Below are 21,995 nucleotides of genomic sequence, written 5' to 3' on the forward strand. Positions count from 1 at the left end.
GGTCGCTGAAAATGGAGGTGGCGAGACAAGTATGCGGTCCGTTGTAACGTTTGACCTCCCAAAGTCCATTGTGCTGTCGGAGACTAAGCCGAATCAACCATGTGCACCCATTGCCGAACTCAGAACACTTGCCCACATACCGGCGATAGTGAGACTCCACGACCTTGTACTGTACCCCTCGACGGATGCTATAAGTCTTGACACTTAACAGGGCCTCTTCTTTATTCGGAAATTGTTGACCAACCTGAAACTCTGTCAGACCTACAGACCCTTCAGCATCTCTAGTGCCAAATCCAGCCGGCTGCCCAAGAACCCCCTCCTGCCTCATGGCATCCAAGTCCAAAGAGGAAAAATGTGGAGGGTACTGCTGCGTGCCAGAGTTAGAACCACCACCCGCCCCAGCAGGCTCACTTGCTCCAACATCATCGCCACTGTCATCAGCAATCGTATCCGGCTCGACATCATCGTCCTCTAGATCATCCAAGAATCCATCTCCAACCCCAGCCGGTGCAGCACACTGTAAAGAGGACCGTAGATATTCCTCTTCTCCGACCTCGTCGCCTACACTGCCGTTGAGATCAACAGCGAACGAAGGGGAGGCGACAGGTTGGACGGGTAGCTCGTACGCAGGGATGGAGGAAGATGCAACGGCAGGTCTGGAGCTAGAACCGGCTACCGTGGCTAAAGTGGTGGTATTCCGGTTCGAACCCCCAAGCTGGACACCGCGTCAACCAACTTTGCCAACAGTTCTAGTGTCCTCACCTCTAGAAACTGCCGGCGACAATGAAACATGACCTGCAAGTCCTCATCACTCCTGATCGTGAAACAATCGTACTTTACGATTTCCTGGAGCACTGTGATTGGAATTCAATAAAAAAAAACTTCTTAACCCGTTTCACACCTTCTAGACCAAGTTTCAGCAGTACAGAGCTAACAAGGTCCTCATACCTCGTCGTAGGCCTGACGATAATACAGAGAGGATCCTTATCAGTGAACTTCACACCGGAACGAGTTTTCTTCTTAATGGATCCTCTGTGGTGAACCAACACTATGAAACTCTCCTCACTAGCCATCTTACCCCCCTCTAATGATAGCAACTCACGTTCACACCATATATATACAGGTGTGGTTCTCACTAATTCGAACCAGCCTAGTACGAAATATGGTCTGTGTAATTCGAACCAAGATGGTTCGAATTACTTGAGGAGTGTAATTCGAACCTTATTGGTTCGAATTAGGAAGTTATAGTTCGAACCAGATTGGTTCGAATTATGTGGCTATGGATTACAATGTGTAATTCGAACCTATTTGATTTGAATTACGTGGAAAGTGAGTTCAAACTACATAGAAATGTGCTTTGGTTGATTGATGAATTAGATTTTGCTTTGGCTTATTTGTGTAAAATTGTTTTCCCTTTAGCTTGTTTACGTTTTTTACTCTAAAAAATACTTAATCTCAAAATATCTTTATATTCTCTTTTTAGCTTATCAATTATATATTTATCAAATTTTTTCAATTATTTACCTAAAGTATTTCTTCATCAATCCTATCCCTTTCTATTCTTGTTATACAATTCAGATTTATAATTCACTAAACCAACTCCAAATTATTTCATAAAATTAACAAGGAGTAGTTTTATGTTTTTTTAATATAATTTTTCATTATTGTATAAGTACAACACTACTGTTTAACTTGATAATACATATTATCTCAATATTAAAACATCCATATAGTGAGTGATATATTGTTCATAAAAATCGCCTTTCTTCAATTAAACATTTCATGCAGTTGCACTTTAAACTTTAAAGCATTTCTAAATGGCATTGTATTTTATAGGCACAAAGTTTCCTTTCATCGTGAACTTTCAACACTCATACTTTTCAGGTTTTCATAATAGGAGCTTAATATAGATAATGGGGCCATAGTCCCCTCAAAATTTTTATAAAAACTTTAGTAACAATATCATATATATAGAATATGGTTAGAGTTTAGTTGGCTAAACTTTTATATGCCATACTAAGTATCATGTGCTCAAGTCTTAACTCTTTTATTTTTATTATTTTTTCTCAAATTAGTTGGAGTAATGTACTAATTAGAATGGATTTTTGTAAAGTCATTGATACAGCAAAACTCATAATTATAATCATTATAATAATTAGTTTATTTTTTAATGCTATTTTATGTCTTATTGGTTTTATTCTAATTTTTTTGCAAAAAAAATATTAAAATATTTTTTAAGTATTGGTATTATTTTATTGGTGTAGACTAATAAAAATTTTTACAAATTACAACTTTTAAAGTTTTAATCTTCCAAACTAAATTTTAAGTAACTATATTTTTCCATATCATCTCTAAGAAATTGAATAATTCTTTTATATCCAATGAATTTTGTATTATTTATGCCTTGTTAGTTTCTTAATTAAATTTTTTCTAAAAAATATATTCAATATTCAATAAATATTATAATTTTAAGTATCTATCATTCTAACTATAAAAAATTTAATTCTAATTTATTATTAAATATTTTGATCCATTTAAAACTCAAAGGTACTGTTTTAAAGTATTTTAAAATATTTATCTATAAAATTATTTATTTATTATCTTTGTGACGAAGACTCTAAAAAGTGTTGTATTTATAAATTTTGTTTTTATATAAATATGTATTTTATTATAAATTTTGTTTCAAACTCTAATATGTATTTTTTATGTTAAAATTTTAGCCCCATCAAAAATATTTTTAAATCTCCGCCATGGATTGTTGGATATTCTTTCATTAATGCAGATGTTTTATGATATCAGTATAACATTTGACTCAGTTATCCATTATGTTAAAATTCTTACAAAAACAAGCATCAAATCATCAAATCGTAGTGTAAAACTTTGATATTCTGTTAGCACATAGCAATAAACTCAAAATTGATACCATTGGCTTAACCTTTGAAATGGTAATGGATAAAATACACATTAGCATAACAGGTTTGACGCATAATATGGGCGGCAATCGTCTCTTCATATCATACTACTCACCTATGAATTTGTGATCGGATTAAACTTCTCTAAAATAAAAAAGTGAGAGTTTAATCATCCTTAAATCAAGATAGTAAAACTCACCCATAATAGAAGTCACAATTTCAATGGTGATTAATTTCTTTATACTTCACATTTTCCTCACTTTAGAGGATCCTTCTAAAAGGTGATCAATTCCCTCATAGGACGCTAAAATAGTAAATGGGCTAAAATAAATGAACAATTCTGAATGAACATGAACTTTACAAACATGACCGTACAATTAAGCAGTGAACTTAATATAATAAGCTAATTACTATCTGAATGCTTGTTATCTAATCTTCAATGACTCTGAAGGGTATGCGAGAAACCAAGCTCCAGTATTCCCCAGTATCATTCTCACAGCAAACTTTTAACAATGGACATGCTCTGATGGTAAGATGAGAAAGGGAACGAACAAGTGTTTCTAAAGGTAGAGATGCAAGCTTATGACAAGCTTTAATCTTGAGAATCTTGAGAGATACCATGTACTGAATTCCAGTGTGATCTAGAGAAGTGAGACTAGGAAGTCCACTGATGTGAAGGGAAGTGAGTGATGTCATTGCCTGAAGACCCCATGCAGCCTCAGGTAAGAGCTTAGCACAGTTGCTGATAGAAAGCGACTCGAGTTTCGGAGCAGGCAATCCTCCTTCGGGAAATGAAACTAGTTTGGAGCAGTCCTTCAGTTTCAATTTCCGAAGATACGGGAGACTATTTGGAGCAGAAGAAATCACATCAAGAATGCCACAGTCATGTACACGAAGATCTTCAAGTTTGTTGAAGAGGGACAATGGAAATGAGACGAGAGAATCACAGCAACGCTGCAAGTGTAATCGCTCAAGAGCAAGGTAATTTTGGGACACCTGCATCACACTTGGAGGATGGAATAGCTGTAAATTTCTGCATTCATAGATCTCAAGTGATCTAAGACTACTTGGTAGGCCTTCCCTGGAGATGTTGACCAAAGATGAACAATTGCTTATGGTCATGGCTTCCAGACATTCATTTCCCTGCATCATTTCCTCAGACAATGAAATCAATGCATCGCAATTAATGAGCTCGAATTCTCTCAATTTCGGAACCCGTGACGATGAGTTTGTGAGAGCTTGGCATGCAGTGATCACTAATTTATTTAAGAGAGGAAGTTGATATGGTAATTGTCCAGTCAATTTCGGACAACTCTTTATATGAAGCTCTTGAAGCAAAGGGAATCCTGCACGCTGTTCAAGATTGCTTGCTGACCACTCTTCCCAATCTGGCATGTCCTCGAACTTCATTACTTTCAAGGATTTGAATGGCTCATTTCCATTGCCATAGAATTCAAGACCAACCTTTTGTAGACCTTTCATTCTTTCGATATATAGTTCTTCGAGGGAAGGAAGTTGTCCAAGTGATGGCAATGACGAACAATTCTGGCAGTCTGCAAGCTGTAGAAACACCATGCTAGAGAATGCAGAGCTCTCCAGCCAATTTGGCAACTTACTTCCACCAAAATTCTGAATCTTCAGCCTTTTCACATTCTGATGTGGCTCTAACTTGTTGAGTATATCAGCTTCACTTTGTAAACTATGATTTGTAGTTGTCCATTTGAACTCTAGCTCATGAAGATATTTCTTGCTCTTCAAGCTGGCATTGGAAGCTTCTCTTGCATCAGCTACATTCTGCAAGTTTGCAATTAACAATGCTCCATGAAGTTCCGACAGCTCCCCCAATTCACTAATTTTAGATCCCCTGCTGCCACTCACAACAAAATTAGTCAACACTTGAAGAGATTTTAGTCTACCGAACTTTTCCGGCATCTCAGTTACACTGCATCCACTAATGTCAAGATGACGCAAATTAACAAGCCTGAACATGTTTGCCGGTAACTTGTTGAGACGATGACAGCCAGACAAAAGCAATATCTCCAAGTTATACAGAGTGCTGACAGAATCAGGAAGATGGTCAATTTCAGTGTAGGCAAGATTCAAGTACCGTAGATGCATCAAGTTTCCAACTGAATTTGGCAATTTGGTAATTGGATAGTATGACAGAGAGAGCACACGCAGGCGCTTCAATTTCGGTAACAGAACTGAAACCATACTGGTAATCGAAGACGTGCAGCCAAAGGGTGAGAATTTGAATGGTAAGAAAGTCCTAAGCTGCTGAAATTCAGAGAAGGACTCAAATTTTTCAGGGGCATCATATATGCCTTGAAAATATGATAAATGACGAGCCAAACTTGTAGTTTTGCTTGGATTACCATCCTCTAGCTTGTAACAAAAATCTCCTGCCACATACTGTGCCAAGTCATTGATAAGATCATGCATCACAAAGCGCAACTCGTGGTGAGTGGTCTGATGAAAGAATGACCTCGATAGTAGCTCTCGGAAGCATTCATCGCCTACATCTTCCATTTGCTTCTCGGGTTCTGGTCGTGGCAGAATGCCTTCAGCCATCCATAAATAGATCAAGTCCCATTTTTTTACTTCATAGCCTTTGGGGAAGATGGAGCAATAAGTAAAGCATCGCTTCAACTGCGACGGAAGATGACTATAACTCAATCTCAAAGCAGGAAGTATGCTACTTCTGACACTTGGTAACTCCCATATCTGACTATTGGATATTCTTTCCCATTCGTCGGCATCATCTTTAGAACGGAGAAGACTCCCCAATACTTTTACGGCTAGAGGGAGGCCATTGCATTTTTTCAATATTTTCTGGCCAATTTCTGCTAATACAGGGCTCTCATCTGAGTTCCCACACTTGAAAGCATGAGTTGAGAACAACTTCCAAGCATAATCACGTGATAGAGGCGATAGAGAATGAGTTAAATCAGCACGAATTGCCATTGCAACAGTTTGACTGCGTGTGGTGACAATAATTCTACTTCCCCAACTTCCTAATAAAAAAGGCATTTGGAAGATGTCCCAATCAAGAAAGTTTTCATTCCAAAACCCATCCAAAACAAGTAAAAACTTTTGTCCTGATAATCTCTTTTTGAGCTTGATTTGGAGTACATTTAAGTCTATGATGTTTGAATGCGACAAAGTCAAGGAATGAAAAACTTTCTTGGTTATTTCAGACACATCAGATGTCTCCGAAACAGAGGCCCATGATCTTAACTGAAAATGGTTCCTCACCCTTATGTCATTGAATAAAACCTGAGCAAGAGTGGTCTTTCCTACCCCTCCCATCCCAACAATTGCAGCCACAGGCACCCCTTCTCCATTCGATTCTCCCGAAAGCAGAAAATCGATAATCTTCTCCTTATCATCACTCCTACCATAAACTCTAGTTTCATCCACCAAAGAAGTCGTAGCAGAAACTAATGAAAGTGATCTAGTACCTACACCACCTTCCTTAAGACCAAGAAGATCTTTATGCTCTATTATAGACTTCAACCTCTCAACAATCCTCTCAACTTTCGATTTAACTCTTTCAGCAAAAGGATTGAGAGAAGCAGCATAATCTCTTACCTGATCCAAGGTGGTGTGAAAACCAGAATCCATCTTGTCTAGCAAGGCTTTGGTGGCAATCTCATCCAAGATATCATCAGCATCGTAAGCAGCATTTCTGAGCCTATCAACCCAATCCTTCACCAAAGGATCAATGAACTGTTTCTCCTCAGCATCACTAAGCACTGAAGTGACTGACAGCAAGAGCATCTTCAACTTCTCTAGGAGTGCCTCATCAAGATGGTTGCCCCGGAAGAACTCTATGAGCTCATGGCGAGATATTCTGTCCAACAGCACTTGCAGGAAGGCAGAGACAAATGAACCAAGCATATCAACCATGTTGCCGTGAATATCCTGAAACAAATTGAAAACTGAACAAGGGAAAGGAATGTAATGGTTATTGCTTGATTTCTGGTGTTCAGAACTCCTTGCTGTTTTGAGAAATAGAGAGGATAAAGGCTTGTGTGCTTGGAGACTAGAGTAATTGACTGGGGCTTTGAGACAGTTGACTAAGGAACTTTCTTATTAGTTGCAATGAAAGAAGCAGATTAATTATAAATGCATTCTGGTCTTCTGGACCCACCTTGTTTGCTTATGGAAATGATTCTTTCATAGATATAATTCTTTTACACTCATTTCTCAATAGTTTTATTAAAAGAAAAAATGAATACCGGGTTATGGGCCAAACATAATATAGTAACAGGATTTTTCATCAAGTTTATGGCCTTCAATGCAACTAAACCCTATAGATTCGTTTTGTAAACAAACTAACACCAAAATTATAGAACTAATTTATGGAATGTACCTATATTTCTTGCAGGCATAGCAATTAACATTTTTCAAATATTCCTGCCTAGGTTTTCTAAATTCTAACCACAGATTGAGGAAGCAGAAAATAATCCTGCAGATACAATTCAACTGAAATTTTGTAAGTTTACAAATTTTCACAACTTTGACAAATATTTATAAACAGACAAGGTGGGTACAAATTTTCACATGTTGAACTAACATGTTAAGGAAATCCACCCCATTTCTGACTTCTGATTGAGTGAAGTCTATTACCCTAAATAATACAAATCGAATCAAATGACCCAGAACCAAGCTATTACAGACCCAGCAGCCAGACCAATAACTAAGAACAATACACTCACAATCCCTGCAGTTTCTGCATGCTGCAACTTTACCATTTTAGGAGCCAAGATCATCAACACACTGGTCAGGTAACCATTGGTAAGACCTAACAGGCTAGTCAGTATCGTCACTGGGATCTCAGTGCGGAAGAACTTTGGATTTAACTCTGCTTGTAATTTGATAATGGCGGTGACACCAAATTGATTATAATACATGCGGATGAAAGTTGTGGAGTTTTCTATGTTAAATTCAACTTGTATAAATTGATAGTACAAAAATTTAAAGTCTTGATGATGAACCATAAATTTATAATCATTTTAAATTCAAATTAAATTATGCCTTTAACTTTTTAAATTTTGTTATTTACATACAACTTGATTTAATTTTACTTAACAATTGATTATTATAAAAATAAGAGAAGGCTCATTTTTTAAAAAAATTCACTTAGTATAAAATTATGAGCTAAAAAATTTTATTTTTTTATGTTTGAAAAAAATTCCATCGAAATTTGACCTTTAAATCTTTTTGTATGAATATTTATTTAATATCTAATTATTTTTATCAAATTTTTTAATTTTTCAAGATTTATTTATCATTTATATTTTTTTGAAGGTTATTTTTTTCAACCATTTAAATTTTCGGTACTATATAATTTATCTAAAAATAAAATAAATAAATTTAAGTACTGAAAATATCTACTAAAATAGTATTTGAAAATATCTAAAAAAATTATTTAAAAATTTTAAATTACTTATATTATATAAATAGGCCATAATAAAATTTATTATATCAATAAAAAATAGGGTAAAAAACGTAAACAAGCCAAGGAGAGAACAATTTGACACAAATAAGCTAAAGCAAAATCTGATTCATCAATCAACCAAAGTATTTCTATGTAGTTCGAACCAACATGGTTCGAATTACTCAGAATTCGTTCCACACAGCAATTTAAGTTACGAACATAGTTTTCGCATCATGTCTTAATAAAGCTCGTACAGTTATTTATTCCGGTGTGCATTAGACATACATTTCGTTTAAAACCGCGGAGACAGAATATATTCATTAACTAAAATCACATTCAAAGTACATCGCACTAACGTTAACAAATTCTATCAGTCACCAACTACAAGTAAGAAAACCGATAATAGTGGAATCTAAACGCGAAATTGAAATAACAAAAGTACCAAAGCCACCAATACACCTAATCATGTTCCCGTGTGTGCTCTGCTCCTCCGAGCTGTGGGCAACTCCGACGTGTGTGGCTGGGCTGCCGACAAAGCCCACATCTCTTTGGCCGGTTCGGATCTGCCTCGTCCATATTGGTCCGTATCCGAGTGGACCTCAGACGACCCTCTCTCGCACGCCTCTTATTGGGGTCAGGGATGACAGTCGGCCCGTCATATGGTGGCCAGAAACCCTCCGGAATGGGAGGTGTGAAACCCATCTGATACACACTGAAGACCGAACTAAGACGATACACCTGGTGGACGTAAGGCTCCCATGTAAGCCGTGAGTAGGCACAGCATGCCAGTGCATGGGGACACGGGAAATGAAGTGCCTGGAAGTATCCGCAGTCACATGTGTGAGATGCAAGCGAGACTCTGTAGCTACCCAGTGAGAAAGAACCAGTAGGAGTTGTCTCTGCAACGGTGAACTCGGAGTTATCCCTGTCGTACACAATAACCGTGAAGCACCTAGCCGTCTTCAAGTTGGCCTCTATACACTTCAGCAAGTACCGACTAAATTGTTGTCTGGTTCCCATCTGCGCCTCAGCTTCTCTCCCTTTGCAAACAAATAATTCGGCCAACCTTCCGTATGTTGCCTTCACTAGCGAGCACACCGAAAGGTTTTTGACACCCTTGAGGATCGAGTTCACACACTCAGATATATTCGTCGTCATGTGTCTGAATCTACGCCCCTCATCACAATGCTGTGTCCACAACGAATACTCAATCCGGTTTGTCCAGTCACACATCGCCGGGTCTTCGAACCTAAGAATATCAAACCAGTAATGGAACTTGACCTCGGTCTTAGCGTACGCCGCATTCACAAATAGCCTCCTTGGGAAATGAAGTGCCTGGAAGTATCCGCAGTCACATGTGTGAGATGCAAGCGAGACTCTGTAGCTACCCAGTGAGAAAGAACCAGTAGGAGTTGTCTCTGCAACGGTGAACTCGGAGTTATCCCTGTCGTACACAATAACCGTGAAGCACCTAGCCGTCTTCAAGTTGGCCTCTATACACTTCAGCAAGTACTGACTAAATTGTTGTCTGGTTCCCATCTGCGCCTCAGCTTCTCTCCCTTTGCAAACAAATAATTCGGCCAACCTTCCGTATGTTGCCTTCACTAGCGAGCACACCGAAAGGTTTTTGACACCCTTGAGGATCGAGTTCACACACTCAGATATATTCGTCGTCATGTGTCTGAATCTACGCCCCTCATCACAATGCTGTGTCCACAACGAATACTCAATCCGGTTTGCCCAGTCACACATCGCCGGGTCTTCGAACCTAAGAATATCAAACCAGTAATGGAACTCGACCTCGGTCTTAGCGTACGCCGCATTCACAAGTAGCCTCCTTGCGTCTTTGCCCTTGAAGGTGAGGGCGAAATTTGTCACAACATGTCGAATGCAGAATGCCCGGTATGTAGATGGAGGTAACCAGCCTCTGTCAGGAGCCTCAAGCGCGGCCTTGATGCCGTTATGCCTGTTCGAGATAACCAGCAGACCCGGCTGCGGTGTCACATGCTCACGCAGGTGGGAGAGAAAGAAGGACCACGACTCAGCATTCTCACCCTCGACTAACGCGAATGCAACAGGGAGTATGTTGGAGTTCCCGTCCTGTGCAATCGTGACAAGCAACGTTCCCCATACTTGCCATACAGATGGGTGCCGTCAATACTAACTAGGAGCTTGCAATGACGGAATACCTCGATACACAGTAGAAACGTCCAGAATAGTCTGTGAAAATAAGCTCGAGACTCGTCCAACTGTCCACCGACACGAACAGGGCTCGTCCTTACGACTGCAACAGTACCAAGCATCGTCAACTGGACTCCTAACACCCACCTTGGCAGCTCGTTGTACGACTCATCCCAGTCACCATAGATGAAGGCAACAGCCTTCTGCTTCGCCAACCAGACCCTCCTGTAAGTTGGCCTAAACCCAAAGTGTGCGGCGGTGACATTTAGGAGCACCTTGATGCTGACGGATGCATCAGCCCTAACCATTGGCATAATGAATGCCGATATCACATGGTAATCCAAACTCCTGTGGTCGCTGAAAATGGAGGTGGCGAGACAAGTATGCGGTCCGTTGTAACGTTTGACCTCCCAAAGTCCATTGTGCTGTCGGAGACTAAGCCGAATCAACCATGTGCACCCATTGCCGAACTCAGAACACTTGCCCACATACCGGCGATAGTGAGACTCCACGACCTTGTACTGTACCCCTCGACGGATGCTATAAGTCTTGACACTTAACAGGGCCTCTTCTTTATTCGGAAATTGTTGACCAACCTGAAACTCTGTCAGACCTACAGACCCTTCAGCATCTCTAGTGCCAAATCCAGCCGGCTGCCCAAGAACCCCCTCCTGCCTCATGGCATCCAAGTCCAAAGAGGAAAAATGTGGAGGGTACTGCTGCGTGCCAGAGTTAGAACCACCACCCGCCCCAGCAGGCTCACTTGCTCCAACATCATCGCCACTGTCATCAGCAATCGTATCCGGCTCGACATCATCGTCCTCTAGATCATCCAAGAATCCATCTCCAACCCCAGCCGGTGCAGCACACTGTAAAGAGGACCGTAGATATTCCTCTTCTCCGACCTCGTCGCCTACACTGCCGTTGAGATCAACAGCGAACGAAGGGGAGGCGACAGGTTGGACGGGTAGCTCGTACGCAGGGATGGAGGAAGATGCAACGGCAGGTCTGGAGCTAGAACCGGCTACCGTGGCTAAAGTGGTGGTATTCCGGTTCGAACCCCCAAGCTGGACACCGCGTCAACCAACTTTGCCAACAGTTCTAGTGTCCTCACCTCTAGAAACTGCCGGCGACAATGAAACATGACCTGCAAGTCCTCATCACTCCTGATCGTGAAACAATCGTACTTTACGATTTCCTGGAGCACTGTGATTGGAATTCAATAAAAAAAACTTCTTAACCCGTTTCACACCTTCTAGACCAAGTTTCAGCAGTACAGAGCTAACAAGGTCCTCATACCTCGTCGTAGGCCTGACGATAATACAGAGAGGATCCTTATCAGTGAACTTCACACCGGAACGAGTTTTCTTCTTAATGGATCCTCTGTGGTGAACCAACACTATGAAACTCTCCTCACTAGCCATCTTACCCCCCTCTAATGATAGCAACTCACGTTCACACCATATATATACAGGTGTGGTTCTCACTAATTCGAACCAGCCTAGTACGAAATATGGTCTGTGTAATTCGAACCAAGATGGTTCGAATTACTTGAGGAGTGTAATTCGAACCTTATTGGTTCGAATTAGGAAGTTATAGTTCGAACCAGATTGGTTCGAATTATGTGGCTATGGATTACAATGTGTAATTCGAACCTATTTGATTTGAATTACGTGGAAAGTGAGTTCAAACTACATAGAAATGTGCTTTGGTTGATTGATGAATTAGATTTTGCTTTGGCTTATTTGTGTAAAATTGTTTTCCCTTTAGCTTGTTTACGTTTTTTACTCTAAAAAATACTTAATCTCAAAATATCTTTATATTCTCTTTTTAGCTTATCAATTATATATTTATCAAATTTTTTCAATTATTTACCTAAAGTATTTCTTCATCAATCCTATCCCTTTCTATTCTTGTTATACAATTCAGATTTATAATTCACTAAACCAACTCCAAATTATTTCATAAAATTAACAAGGAGTAGTTTTATGTTTTTTTAATATAATTTTTCATTATTGTATAAGTACAACACTACTGTTTAACTTGATAATACATATTATCTCAATATTAAAACATCCATATAGTGAGTGATATATTGTTCATAAAAATCGCCTTTCTTCAATTAAACATTTCATGCAGTTGCACTTTAAACTTTAAAGCATTTCTAAATGGCATTGTATTTTATAGGCACAAAGTTTCCTTTCATCGTGAACTTTCAACACTCATACTTTTCAGGTTTTCATAATAGGAGCTTAATATAGATAATGGGGCCATAGTCCCCTCAAAATTTTTATAAAAACTTTAGTAACAATATCATATATATAGAATATGGTTAGAGTTTAGTTGGCTAAACTTTTATATGCCATACTAAGTATCATGTGCTCAAGTCTTAACTCTTTTATTTTTATTATTTTTTCTCAAATTAGTTGGAGTAATGTACTAATTAGAATGGATTTTTGTAAAGTCATTGATACAGCAAAACTCATAATTATAATCATTATAATAATTAGTTTATTTTTTAATGCTATTTTATGTCTTATTGGTTTTATTCTAATTTTTTTGCAAAAAAAATATTAAAATATTTTTTAAGTATTGGTATTATTTTATTGGTGTAGACTAATAAAAATTTTTACAAATTACAACTTTTAAAGTTTTAATCTTCCAAACTAAATTTTAAGTAACTATATTTTTCCATATCATCTCTAAGAAATTGAATAATTCTTTTATATCCAATGAATTTTGTATTATTTATGCCTTGTTAGTTTCTTAATTAAATTTTTTCTAAAAAATATATTCAATATTCAATAAATATTATAATTTTAAGTATCTATCATTCTAACTATAAAAATTTAATTCTAATTTATTATTAAATATTTTGATCCATTTAAAACTCAAAGGTACTGTTTTAAAGTATTTTAAAATATTTATCTATAAAATTATTTATTTATTATCTTTGTGACGAAGACTCTAAAAAGTGTTGTATTTATAAATTTTGTTTTTATATAAATATGTATTTTATTATAAATTTTGTTTCAAACTCTAATATGTATTTTTTATGTTAAAATTTTAGCCCCATCAAAAATATTTTTAAATCTCCGCCATGGATTGTTGGATATTCTTTCATTAATGCAGATGTTTTATGATATCAGTATAACATTTGACTCAGTTATCCATTATGTTAAAATTCTTACAAAAACAAGCATCAAATCATCAAATCGTAGTGTAAAACTTTGATATTCTGTTAGCACATAGCAATAAACTCAAAATTGATACCATTGGCTTAACCTTTGAAATGGTAATGGATAAAATACACATTAGCATAACAGGTTTGACGCATAATATGGGCGGCAATCGTCTCTTCATATCATACTACTCACCTATGAATTTGTGATCGGATTAAACTTCTCTAAAATAAAAAAGTGAGAGTTTAATCATCCTTAAATCAAGATAGTAAAACTCACCCATAATAGAAGTCACAATTTCAATGGTGATTAATTTCTTTATACTTCACATTTTCCTCACTTTAGAGGATCCTTCTAAAAGGTGATCAATTCCCTCATAGGACGCTAAAATAGTAAATGGGCTAAAATAAATGAACAATTCTGAATGAACATGAACTTTACAAACATGACCGTACAATTAAGCAGTGAACTTAATATAATAAGCTAATTACTATCTGAATGCTTGTTATCTAATCTTCAATGACTCTGAAGGGTATGCGAGAAACCAAGCTCCAGTATTCCCCAGTATCATTCTCACAGCAAACTTTTAACAATGGACATGCTCTGATGGTAAGATGAGAAAGGGAACGAACAAGTGTTTCTAAAGGTAGAGATGCAAGCTTATGACAAGCTTTAATCTTGAGAATCTTGAGAGATACCATGTACTGAATTCCAGTGTGATCTAGAGAAGTGAGACTAGGAAGTCCACTGATGTGAAGGGAAGTGAGTGATGTCATTGCCTGAAGACCCCATGCAGCCTCAGGTAAGAGCTTAGCACAGTTGCTGATAGAAAGCGACTCGAGTTTCGGAGCAGGCAATCCTCCTTCGGGAAATGAAACTAGTTTGGAGCAGTCCTTCAGTTTCAATTTCCGAAGATACGGGAGACTATTTGGAGCAGAAGAAATCACATCAAGAATGCCACAGTCATGTACACGAAGATCTTCAAGTTTGTTGAAGAGGGACAATGGAAATGAGACGAGAGAATCACAGCAACGCTGCAAGTGTAATCGCTCAAGAGCAAGGTAATTTTGGGACACCTGCATCACACTTGGAGGATGGAATAGCTGTAAATTTCTGCATTCATAGATCTCAAGTGATCTAAGACTACTTGGTAGGCCTTCCCTGGAGATGTTGACCAAAGATGAACAATTGCTTATGGTCATGGCTTCCAGACATTCATTTCCCTGCATCATTTCCTCAGACAATGAAATCAATGCATCGCAATTAATGAGCTCGAATTCTCTCAATTTCGGAACCCGTGACGATGAGTTTGTGAGAGCTTGGCATGCAGTGATCACTAATTTATTTAAGAGAGGAAGTTGATATGGTAATTGTCCAGTCAATTTCGGACAACTCTTTATATGAAGCTCTTGAAGCAAAGGGAATCCTGCACGCTGTTCAAGATTGCTTGCTGACCACTCTTCCCAATCTGGCATGTCCTCGAACTTCATTACTTTCAAGGATTTGAATGGCTCATTTCCATTGCCATAGAATTCAAGACCAACCTTTTGTAGACCTTTCATTCTTTCGATATATAGTTCTTCGAGGGAAGGAAGTTGTCCAAGTGATGGCAATGACGAACAATTCTGGCAGTCTGCAAGCTGTAGAAACACCATGCTAGAGAATGCAGAGCTCTCCAGCCAATTTGGCAACTTACTTCCACCAAAATTCTGAATCTTCAGCCTTTTCACATTCTGATGTGGCTCTAACTTGTTGAGTATATCAGCTTCACTTTGTAAACTATGATTTGTAGTTGTCCATTTGAACTCTAGCTCATGAAGATATTTCTTGCTCTTCAAGCTGGCATTGGAAGCTTCTCTTGCATCAGCTACATTCTGCAAGTTTGCAATTAACAATGCTCCATGAAGTTCCGACAGCTCCCCCAATTCACTAATTTTAGATCCCCTGCTGCCACTCACAACAAAATTAGTCAACACTTGAAGAGATTTTAGTCTACCGAACTTTTCCGGCATCTCAGTTACACTGCATCCACTAATGTCAAGATGACGCAAATTAACAAGCCTGAACATGTTTGCCGGTAACTTGTTGAGACGATGACAGCCAGACAAAAGCAATATCTCCAAGTTATACAGAGTGCTGACAGAATCAGGAAGATGGTCAATTTCAGTGTAGGCAAGATTCAAGTACCGTAGATGCATCAAGTTTCCAACTGAATTTGGCAATTTGGTAATTGGATAGTATGACAGAGAGAGCACACGCAGGCGCTTCAATTTCGGTAACAGAACTGAAACCATACTGGTAATCGAAGACGTGCAGCCAAAGGGTGAGAATTTGAATGGTAAGAAAGTCCTAAGCTGCTGAAATTCAGAGAAGGACTCAAATTTTTCAGGGGCATCATATATGCCTTGAAAATATGATAAATGACGAGCCAAACTTGTAGTTTTGCTTGGATTACCATCCTCTAGCTTGTAACAAAAATCTCCTGCCACATACTGTGCCAAGTCATTGATAAGATCATGCATCACAAAGCGCAACTCGTGGTGAGTGGTCTGATGAAAGAATGACCTCGATAGTAGCTCTCGGAAGCATTCATCGCCTACATCTTCCATTTGCTTCTCGGGTTCTGGTCGTGGCAGAATGCCTTCAGCCATCCATAAATAGATCAAGTCCCATTTTTTTACTTCATAGCCTTTGGGGAAGATGGAGCAATAAGTAAAGCATCGCTTCAACTGCGACGGAAGATGACTATAACTCAATCTCAAAGCAGGAAGTATGCTACTTCTGACACTTGGTAACTCCCATATCTGACTATTGGATATTCTTTCCCATTCGTCGGCATCATCTTTAGAACGGAGAAGACTCCCCAATACTTTTACGGCTAGAGGGAGGCCATTGCATTTTTTCAATATTTTCTGGCCAATTTCTGCTAATACAGGGCTCTCATCTGAGTTCCCACACTTGAAAGCATGAGTTGAGAACAACTTCCAAGCATAATCACGTGATAGAGGCGATAGAGAATGAGTTAAATCAGCACGAATTGCCATTGCAACAGTTTGACTGCGTGTGGTGACAATAATTCTACTTCCCCAACTTCCTAATAAAAAAGGCATTTGGAAGATGTCCCAATCAAGAAAGTTTTCATTCCAAAACCCATCCAAAACAAGTAAAAACTTTTGTCCTGATAATCTCTTTTTGAGCTTGATTTGGAGTACATTTAAGTCTATGATGTTTGAATGCGACAAAGTCAAGGAATGAAAAACTTTCTTGGTTATTTCAGACACATCAGATGTCTCCGAAACAGAGGCCCATGATCTTAACTGAAAATGGTTCCTCACCCTTATGTCATTGAATAAAACCTGAGCAAGAGTGGTCTTTCCTACCCCTCCCATCCCAACAATTGCAGCCACAGGCACCCCTTCTCCATTCGATTCTCCCGAAAGCAGAAAATCGATAATCTTCTCCTTATCATCACTCCTACCATAAACTCTAGTTTCATCCACCAAAGAAGTCGTAGCAGAAACTAATGAAAGTGATCTAGTACCTACACCACCTTCCTTAAGACCAAGAAGATCTTTATGCTCTATTATAGACTTCAACCTCTCAACAATCCTCTCAACTTTCGATTTAACTCTTTCAGCAAAAGGATTGAGAGAAGCAGCATAATCTCTTACCTGATCCAAGGTGGTGTGAAAACCAGAATCCATCTTGTCTAGCAAGGCTTTGGTGGCAATCTCATCCAAGATATCATCAGCATCGTAAGCAGCATTTCTGAGCCTATCAACCCAATCCTTCACCAAAGGATCAATGAACTGTTTCTCCTCAGCATCACTAAGCACTGAAGTGACTGACAGCAAGAGCATCTTCAACTTCTCTAGGAGTGCCTCATCAAGATGGTTGCCCCGGAAGAACTCTATGAGCTCATGGCGAGATATTCTGTCCAACAGCACTTGCAGGAAGGCAGAGACAAATGAACCAAGCATATCAACCATGTTGCCGTGAATATCCTGAAACAAATTGAAAACTGAACAAGGGAAAGGAATGTAATGGTTATTGCTTGATTTCTGGTGTTCAGAACTCCTTGCTGTTTTGAGAAATAGAGAGGATAAAGGCTTGTGTGCTTGGAGACTAGAGTAATTGACTGGGGCTTTGAGACAGTTGACTAAGGAACTTTCTTATTAGTTGCAATGAAAGAAGCAGATTAATTATAAATGCATTCTGGTCTTCTGGACCCACCTTGTTTGCTTATGGAAATGATTCTTTCATAGATATAATTCTTTTACACTCATTTCTCAATAGTTTTATTAAAAGAAAAAATGAATACCGGGTTATGGGCCAAACATAATATAGTAACAGGATTTTTCATCAAGTTTATGGCCTTCAATGCAACTAAACCCTATAGATTCGTTTTGTAAACAAACTAACACCAAAATTATAGAACTAATTTATGGAATGTACCTATATTTCTTGCAGGCATAGCAATTAACATTTTTCAAATATTCCTGCCTAGGTTTTCTAAATTCTAACCACAGATTGAGGAAGCAGAAAATAATCCTGCAGATACAATTCAACTGAAATTTTGTAAGTTTACAAATTTTCACAACTTTGACAAATATTTATAAACAGACAAGGTGGGTACAAATTTTCACATGTTGAACTAACATGTTAAGGAAATCCACCCCATTTCTGACTTCTGATTGAGTGAAGTCTATTACCCTAAATAATACAAATCGAATCAAATGACCCAGAACCAAGCTATTACAGACCCAGCAGCCAGACCAATAACTAAGAACAATACACTCACAATCCCTGCAGTTTCTGCATGCTGCAACTTTACCATTTTAGGAGCCAAGATCATCAACACACTGGTCAGGTAACCATTGGTAAGACCTAACAGGCTAGTCAGTATCGTCACTGGGATCTCAGTGCGGAAGAACTTTGGACCATGCAAGCACCCTAGGAAGAGAGGGAAGAACAACAATCTCACTATGCAACTAACTACGGCAATGTTTCCATTTTCTAGTAGGTACAAAGAAGTCAGAGACTTGCCAACAAGATCAAACACATTGTAGCAAGTAATGAGGAGAATGGGATACCAATCCTTGATAAGCTGAGAGTGCACATCCTCTGTTATGTAACCGGGAAAAATTGCAAGAGTCACAAAATATATGAGAACAATGCCGAATCCATACCACTTGATTCTTCCAACAACATCCCATACAGTTGACCTCCACACAGATCCGGTCAACTGAACGCTGTCTTCATTCCTGGTGACAGTCTGCATCTTAAGCTCCTTGTAGTACTGCATAACAGGAAGCTTGTCAACCACATTGTAGAAAACCATGCATACGAACACGACCACAATCGATACAGAAAAGTAGAGATTTGCACTCTTTCGTAGACCAGAGGCATCTTGTGAGTAAACAGCCTTCGTGAAAATCCTCAGGACAGAAACAAGTACCCCTGTTTGCATACAGAACCCCATTCAATCAAAGGGAACAAATCAATGATTCCACACATATTATTTAATATATTTAGCATATAACCCTAGAACCAGAATATTAATATGCTTCAGATCCCGGGGCCAAGACACTGAAAAGAGAACCAACATAAAATAAGAGCTATGATCATACCAAGCACCATTTCATCGGTTCAATTATTTTATATTCCCTCATAATTAATATGAACATAAATCCTTAGGCAAATAAGATACCAAAGACCCAAGCATCTAGTCAACTCTATCATAAAAAATGCAAATGCATCAATGATCATCACATCAGAATAACAAAACACTATTTCTCTCGATGAACATATCACACGCAAAGCAAACAATGCATCTATGATCCACCAAAAGAACATTAGTACTACCAGTACTAACACTAAAAAGCTTCAACCTTTTTACAAAATTACAAAACCCCATATGAAAAAAAATAATAATAAATAGTAACCATCAAGTCAAATAGAAGCTAAGAGCTTACCGGAACCAGCAGTGCCAGCAATGACAGCTTGCATATACCTCTCCGGCAGCTCACCGGCGGAGCCAACAATGGACCCCTGAACCAACGCATCCGCCACACCGGAAAGCCCGACAGCCCCAACCGTAACGTAAAACCCGGCATATACCCCGACCCGACCCTTAACATAGAAGGCGTCAAGAAGAGGAACAACGAGCAAGGAAACAACGAAGAGAGCCAAACCGACGGTGATTCTGACGAATGCGTTTGACTTGTGGCTGTAGAGGATGATGGCGAAGAGGCCGACGAGGCCGACGAGCATGTAGACGACGGCGAAGACTCGGTCAACGCTGGCATCGGGGTAGAGATAGGAGAAGTAATCAACGGCTGTGATGAATGCGTTCCATGGAAGGAGGTAACCGAATCCGAGGGAGAAGTAGATGATGTATGCCAAGTGGTAATCGTCTTTCGGTGGAGATTTTGCGGTGATGGTGGTGGTTCGCGGTGGGTCGTGGAGGAGGAGGGTGGAGGATTCTGATTCTGGATCGTGGTTTGATTCTTCTCCGGTGAAACCCATTTTCTTGGGTTGGGTTGGGTTTGGTTGGGTTAGAGTGGATTTTAATAGAGAGAGAAAAATGCTACTCTTTTCTTCTGCATCCAAAACGGAGGGTCGTTTTCAGTTTTCAAGTATACGGCATGACATGACTTCCATTTTCAGCTCTTTTTTTAATATTTTTTGTTCGTCATTTAAAATGATTAATTAACTTTAATTCAAACAGTTCTAGTTCTACCCTCATTTGTGGGAAAATAGTATCAATATGTAAAGCCATCACAGATTTAATTTTTAAGATTCTTTAATTTTTGTTACATCGACATAAATGTAGTTTAAACTAAGACAATTTAAGCGGATTTTTTATTTAAATAAATTAAAAAATATTTTATTTATTGAAATAAATAATTTTAAAAATTATTTCAAAAATAAGTAGGATGACTTATCTCATTTACACTAACGTTTACAGTGTAAACGAGATACGATAAGACAAATTTTCAACAAATATAAAAGGATATGTAATTTTTGGCATTCTTCACAAGCATTTCATATCTTCTTCTCCTCCGTTTTTCTTCTAAAAAAAAGCAAAATGTCCAGTAGTAATGAATATGCGGTTGTCTGTGTATATCCCAATTGTTGTATGAGAAACAGTAACAATAGGATGATATTTGAGTGTGAAAATCCGTTACTGTTACACACTCGACGCATTAGTTCGTTGTCCAAGTTAAAAAGTCTGATATTGAGCAACCTTAGTGGTTTAAGGAGAAAAAAGATCGAAAGAATGGGATATAGGTTGCTAGCACCGTTGGGTAACGAAATTTTTTCGTTGCTTGTTTTGGCTCCAGGGTGACGAGCATGTGCGACTCATATTTGACATTTATGGGAGAATCATGGCGGAACAAGCGATGGAGCTTTTCGCCGAGGTTGGTGATGTTGGTGGCTGTAGTTCTGTCCACTCGACCTTTGTGCAGGATGACCCACTTCTTGCACTACCACTGATTCATGTTGCCAGTCCAGTGGAAGACATAGACATGGGTGATGAAGACTCCGACGAAGAGTACGTTGCGAATAGCAACGACAGTGATTCCTCTGAAGATGATGAGGAGGAGAAGTTTGTACCGGAGAAGCCGGTCAAGGCAGCGGTGCGCTATGTTTTGCCTCCCCCCTTCCACCCGATTCCGGCATTATCAAATGTACCAAGTCACTATTATATCATGGATCTGGACGCCATGCATGAGAAATCTACATTTTCCAACACGGGGGAAGAGGATTACAACCTAGACAGTGGGTTAGAGTCTCAAGTCGGCCGCATATTCAAATGCATAGATACAGTAATGCAGGGTGTGAAGAACTACAGCATTCGCAGAAGTGTTGAGTACCAAGTGGTAGAATCGGACCGGTTAAAATACCATGTGCATTGCCACCAAGCTGCAACTAGATGTCTCTGGGGTCTCCGTGTAGCCCTCTGACAGAACCTTGGATACTAGTGAGTTCAAGTTTAAATGGGAGCGTATTTACTCATTTATTATTGCTTTATCTAGTGTAGTTTTCAACCATGAATGTTTTATTTCGTTAGGGAGGTCTGGAGGGTTGGTGGAGCGCATACGTGTTTAGCACCCACCATGTTCCAAGACCATCGCCAATTGGACAGCAACCTCATCTGCAAGGTCATTCTGTCGTTGATACATATCTGTAAACGAGATAAGACAGTGCGAGATATACACGTGTTATGCGCACGGTCTTATCTCGTTTATACCGTCATTTTACGTATTTTTC

The 21,995-nt window shown here is 38.8% G+C and overlaps 3 protein-coding genes across 3 annotated transcripts; all 3 read right to left on the bottom strand.

Annotated features, from left to right (window-relative positions):
- Window positions 1–3,117: 3,117 nt before the first annotated feature.
- Window positions 3,118–7,880, bottom strand: LOC112789390 (putative disease resistance RPP13-like protein 1). The gene has a single exon (XM_025831257.3). The coding sequence runs from the start codon at window positions 6,819–6,821 to the stop codon at window positions 3,342–3,344; it is 3,480 nt and encodes a 1,159-aa protein (XP_025687042.1). The 5' UTR covers window positions 6,822–7,880; the 3' UTR covers window positions 3,118–3,341.
- A 6,347-nt stretch (window positions 7,881–14,227) lies between these two features.
- Window positions 14,228–17,707, bottom strand: LOC114927444 (putative disease resistance RPP13-like protein 1). Its single transcript, XM_029297366.1, has one exon. It carries the CDS (start codon window positions 17,705–17,707, stop codon window positions 14,228–14,230), a length of 3,480 nt encoding a protein of 1,159 aa, XP_029153199.1.
- Window positions 17,708–18,248: 541 nt separating this feature from the next.
- On the bottom strand, window positions 18,249–20,411 carry LOC112789391 (equilibrative nucleotide transporter 1). Its single transcript, XM_025831258.3, has 2 exons — window positions 19,694–20,411; window positions 18,249–19,178 (listed from the first exon to the last, which is right to left on the bottom strand). The coding sequence occupies exons 1-2, from the start codon at window positions 20,244–20,246 to the stop codon at window positions 18,451–18,453; spliced, it is 1,281 nt and encodes a 426-aa protein (XP_025687043.1). The 5' UTR covers window positions 20,247–20,411; the 3' UTR covers window positions 18,249–18,450.
- Between the last annotated feature and the right edge of the window lie 1,584 nt (window positions 20,412–21,995).

This window comes from Arachis hypogaea, chromosome 3, assembly GCF_003086295.3.
Source record: "Arachis hypogaea cultivar Tifrunner chromosome 3, arahy.Tifrunner.gnm2.J5K5, whole genome shotgun sequence".
In the NCBI taxonomy this organism is placed as follows: domain Eukaryota; kingdom Viridiplantae; phylum Streptophyta; class Magnoliopsida; order Fabales; family Fabaceae; genus Arachis; species Arachis hypogaea.

Bases quoted from the DNA above. Each gene is read 5' to 3' on its own strand.
- LOC112789390 (XM_025831257.3), bottom strand. From the start codon at position 6,821: ATGGTTGATATGCTTGGTTCATTTGTCTCTGCCTTCCTGCAAGTGCTG.
- LOC114927444 (XM_029297366.1), bottom strand. From the start codon at position 17,707: ATGGTTGATATGCTTGGTTCATTTGTCTCTGCCTTCCTGCAAGTGCTG.
- LOC112789391 (XM_025831258.3), bottom strand. From the start codon at position 20,246: ATGGGTTTCACCGGAGAAGAATCAAACCACGATCCAGAATCAGAATCC. The intron at 19,179-19,693 runs GTAAGCTCTTAG...GTATGCAAACAG, and splicing joins TGCTGGCACTGCTGGTTCCG to GGGTACTTGTTTCTGTCCTG.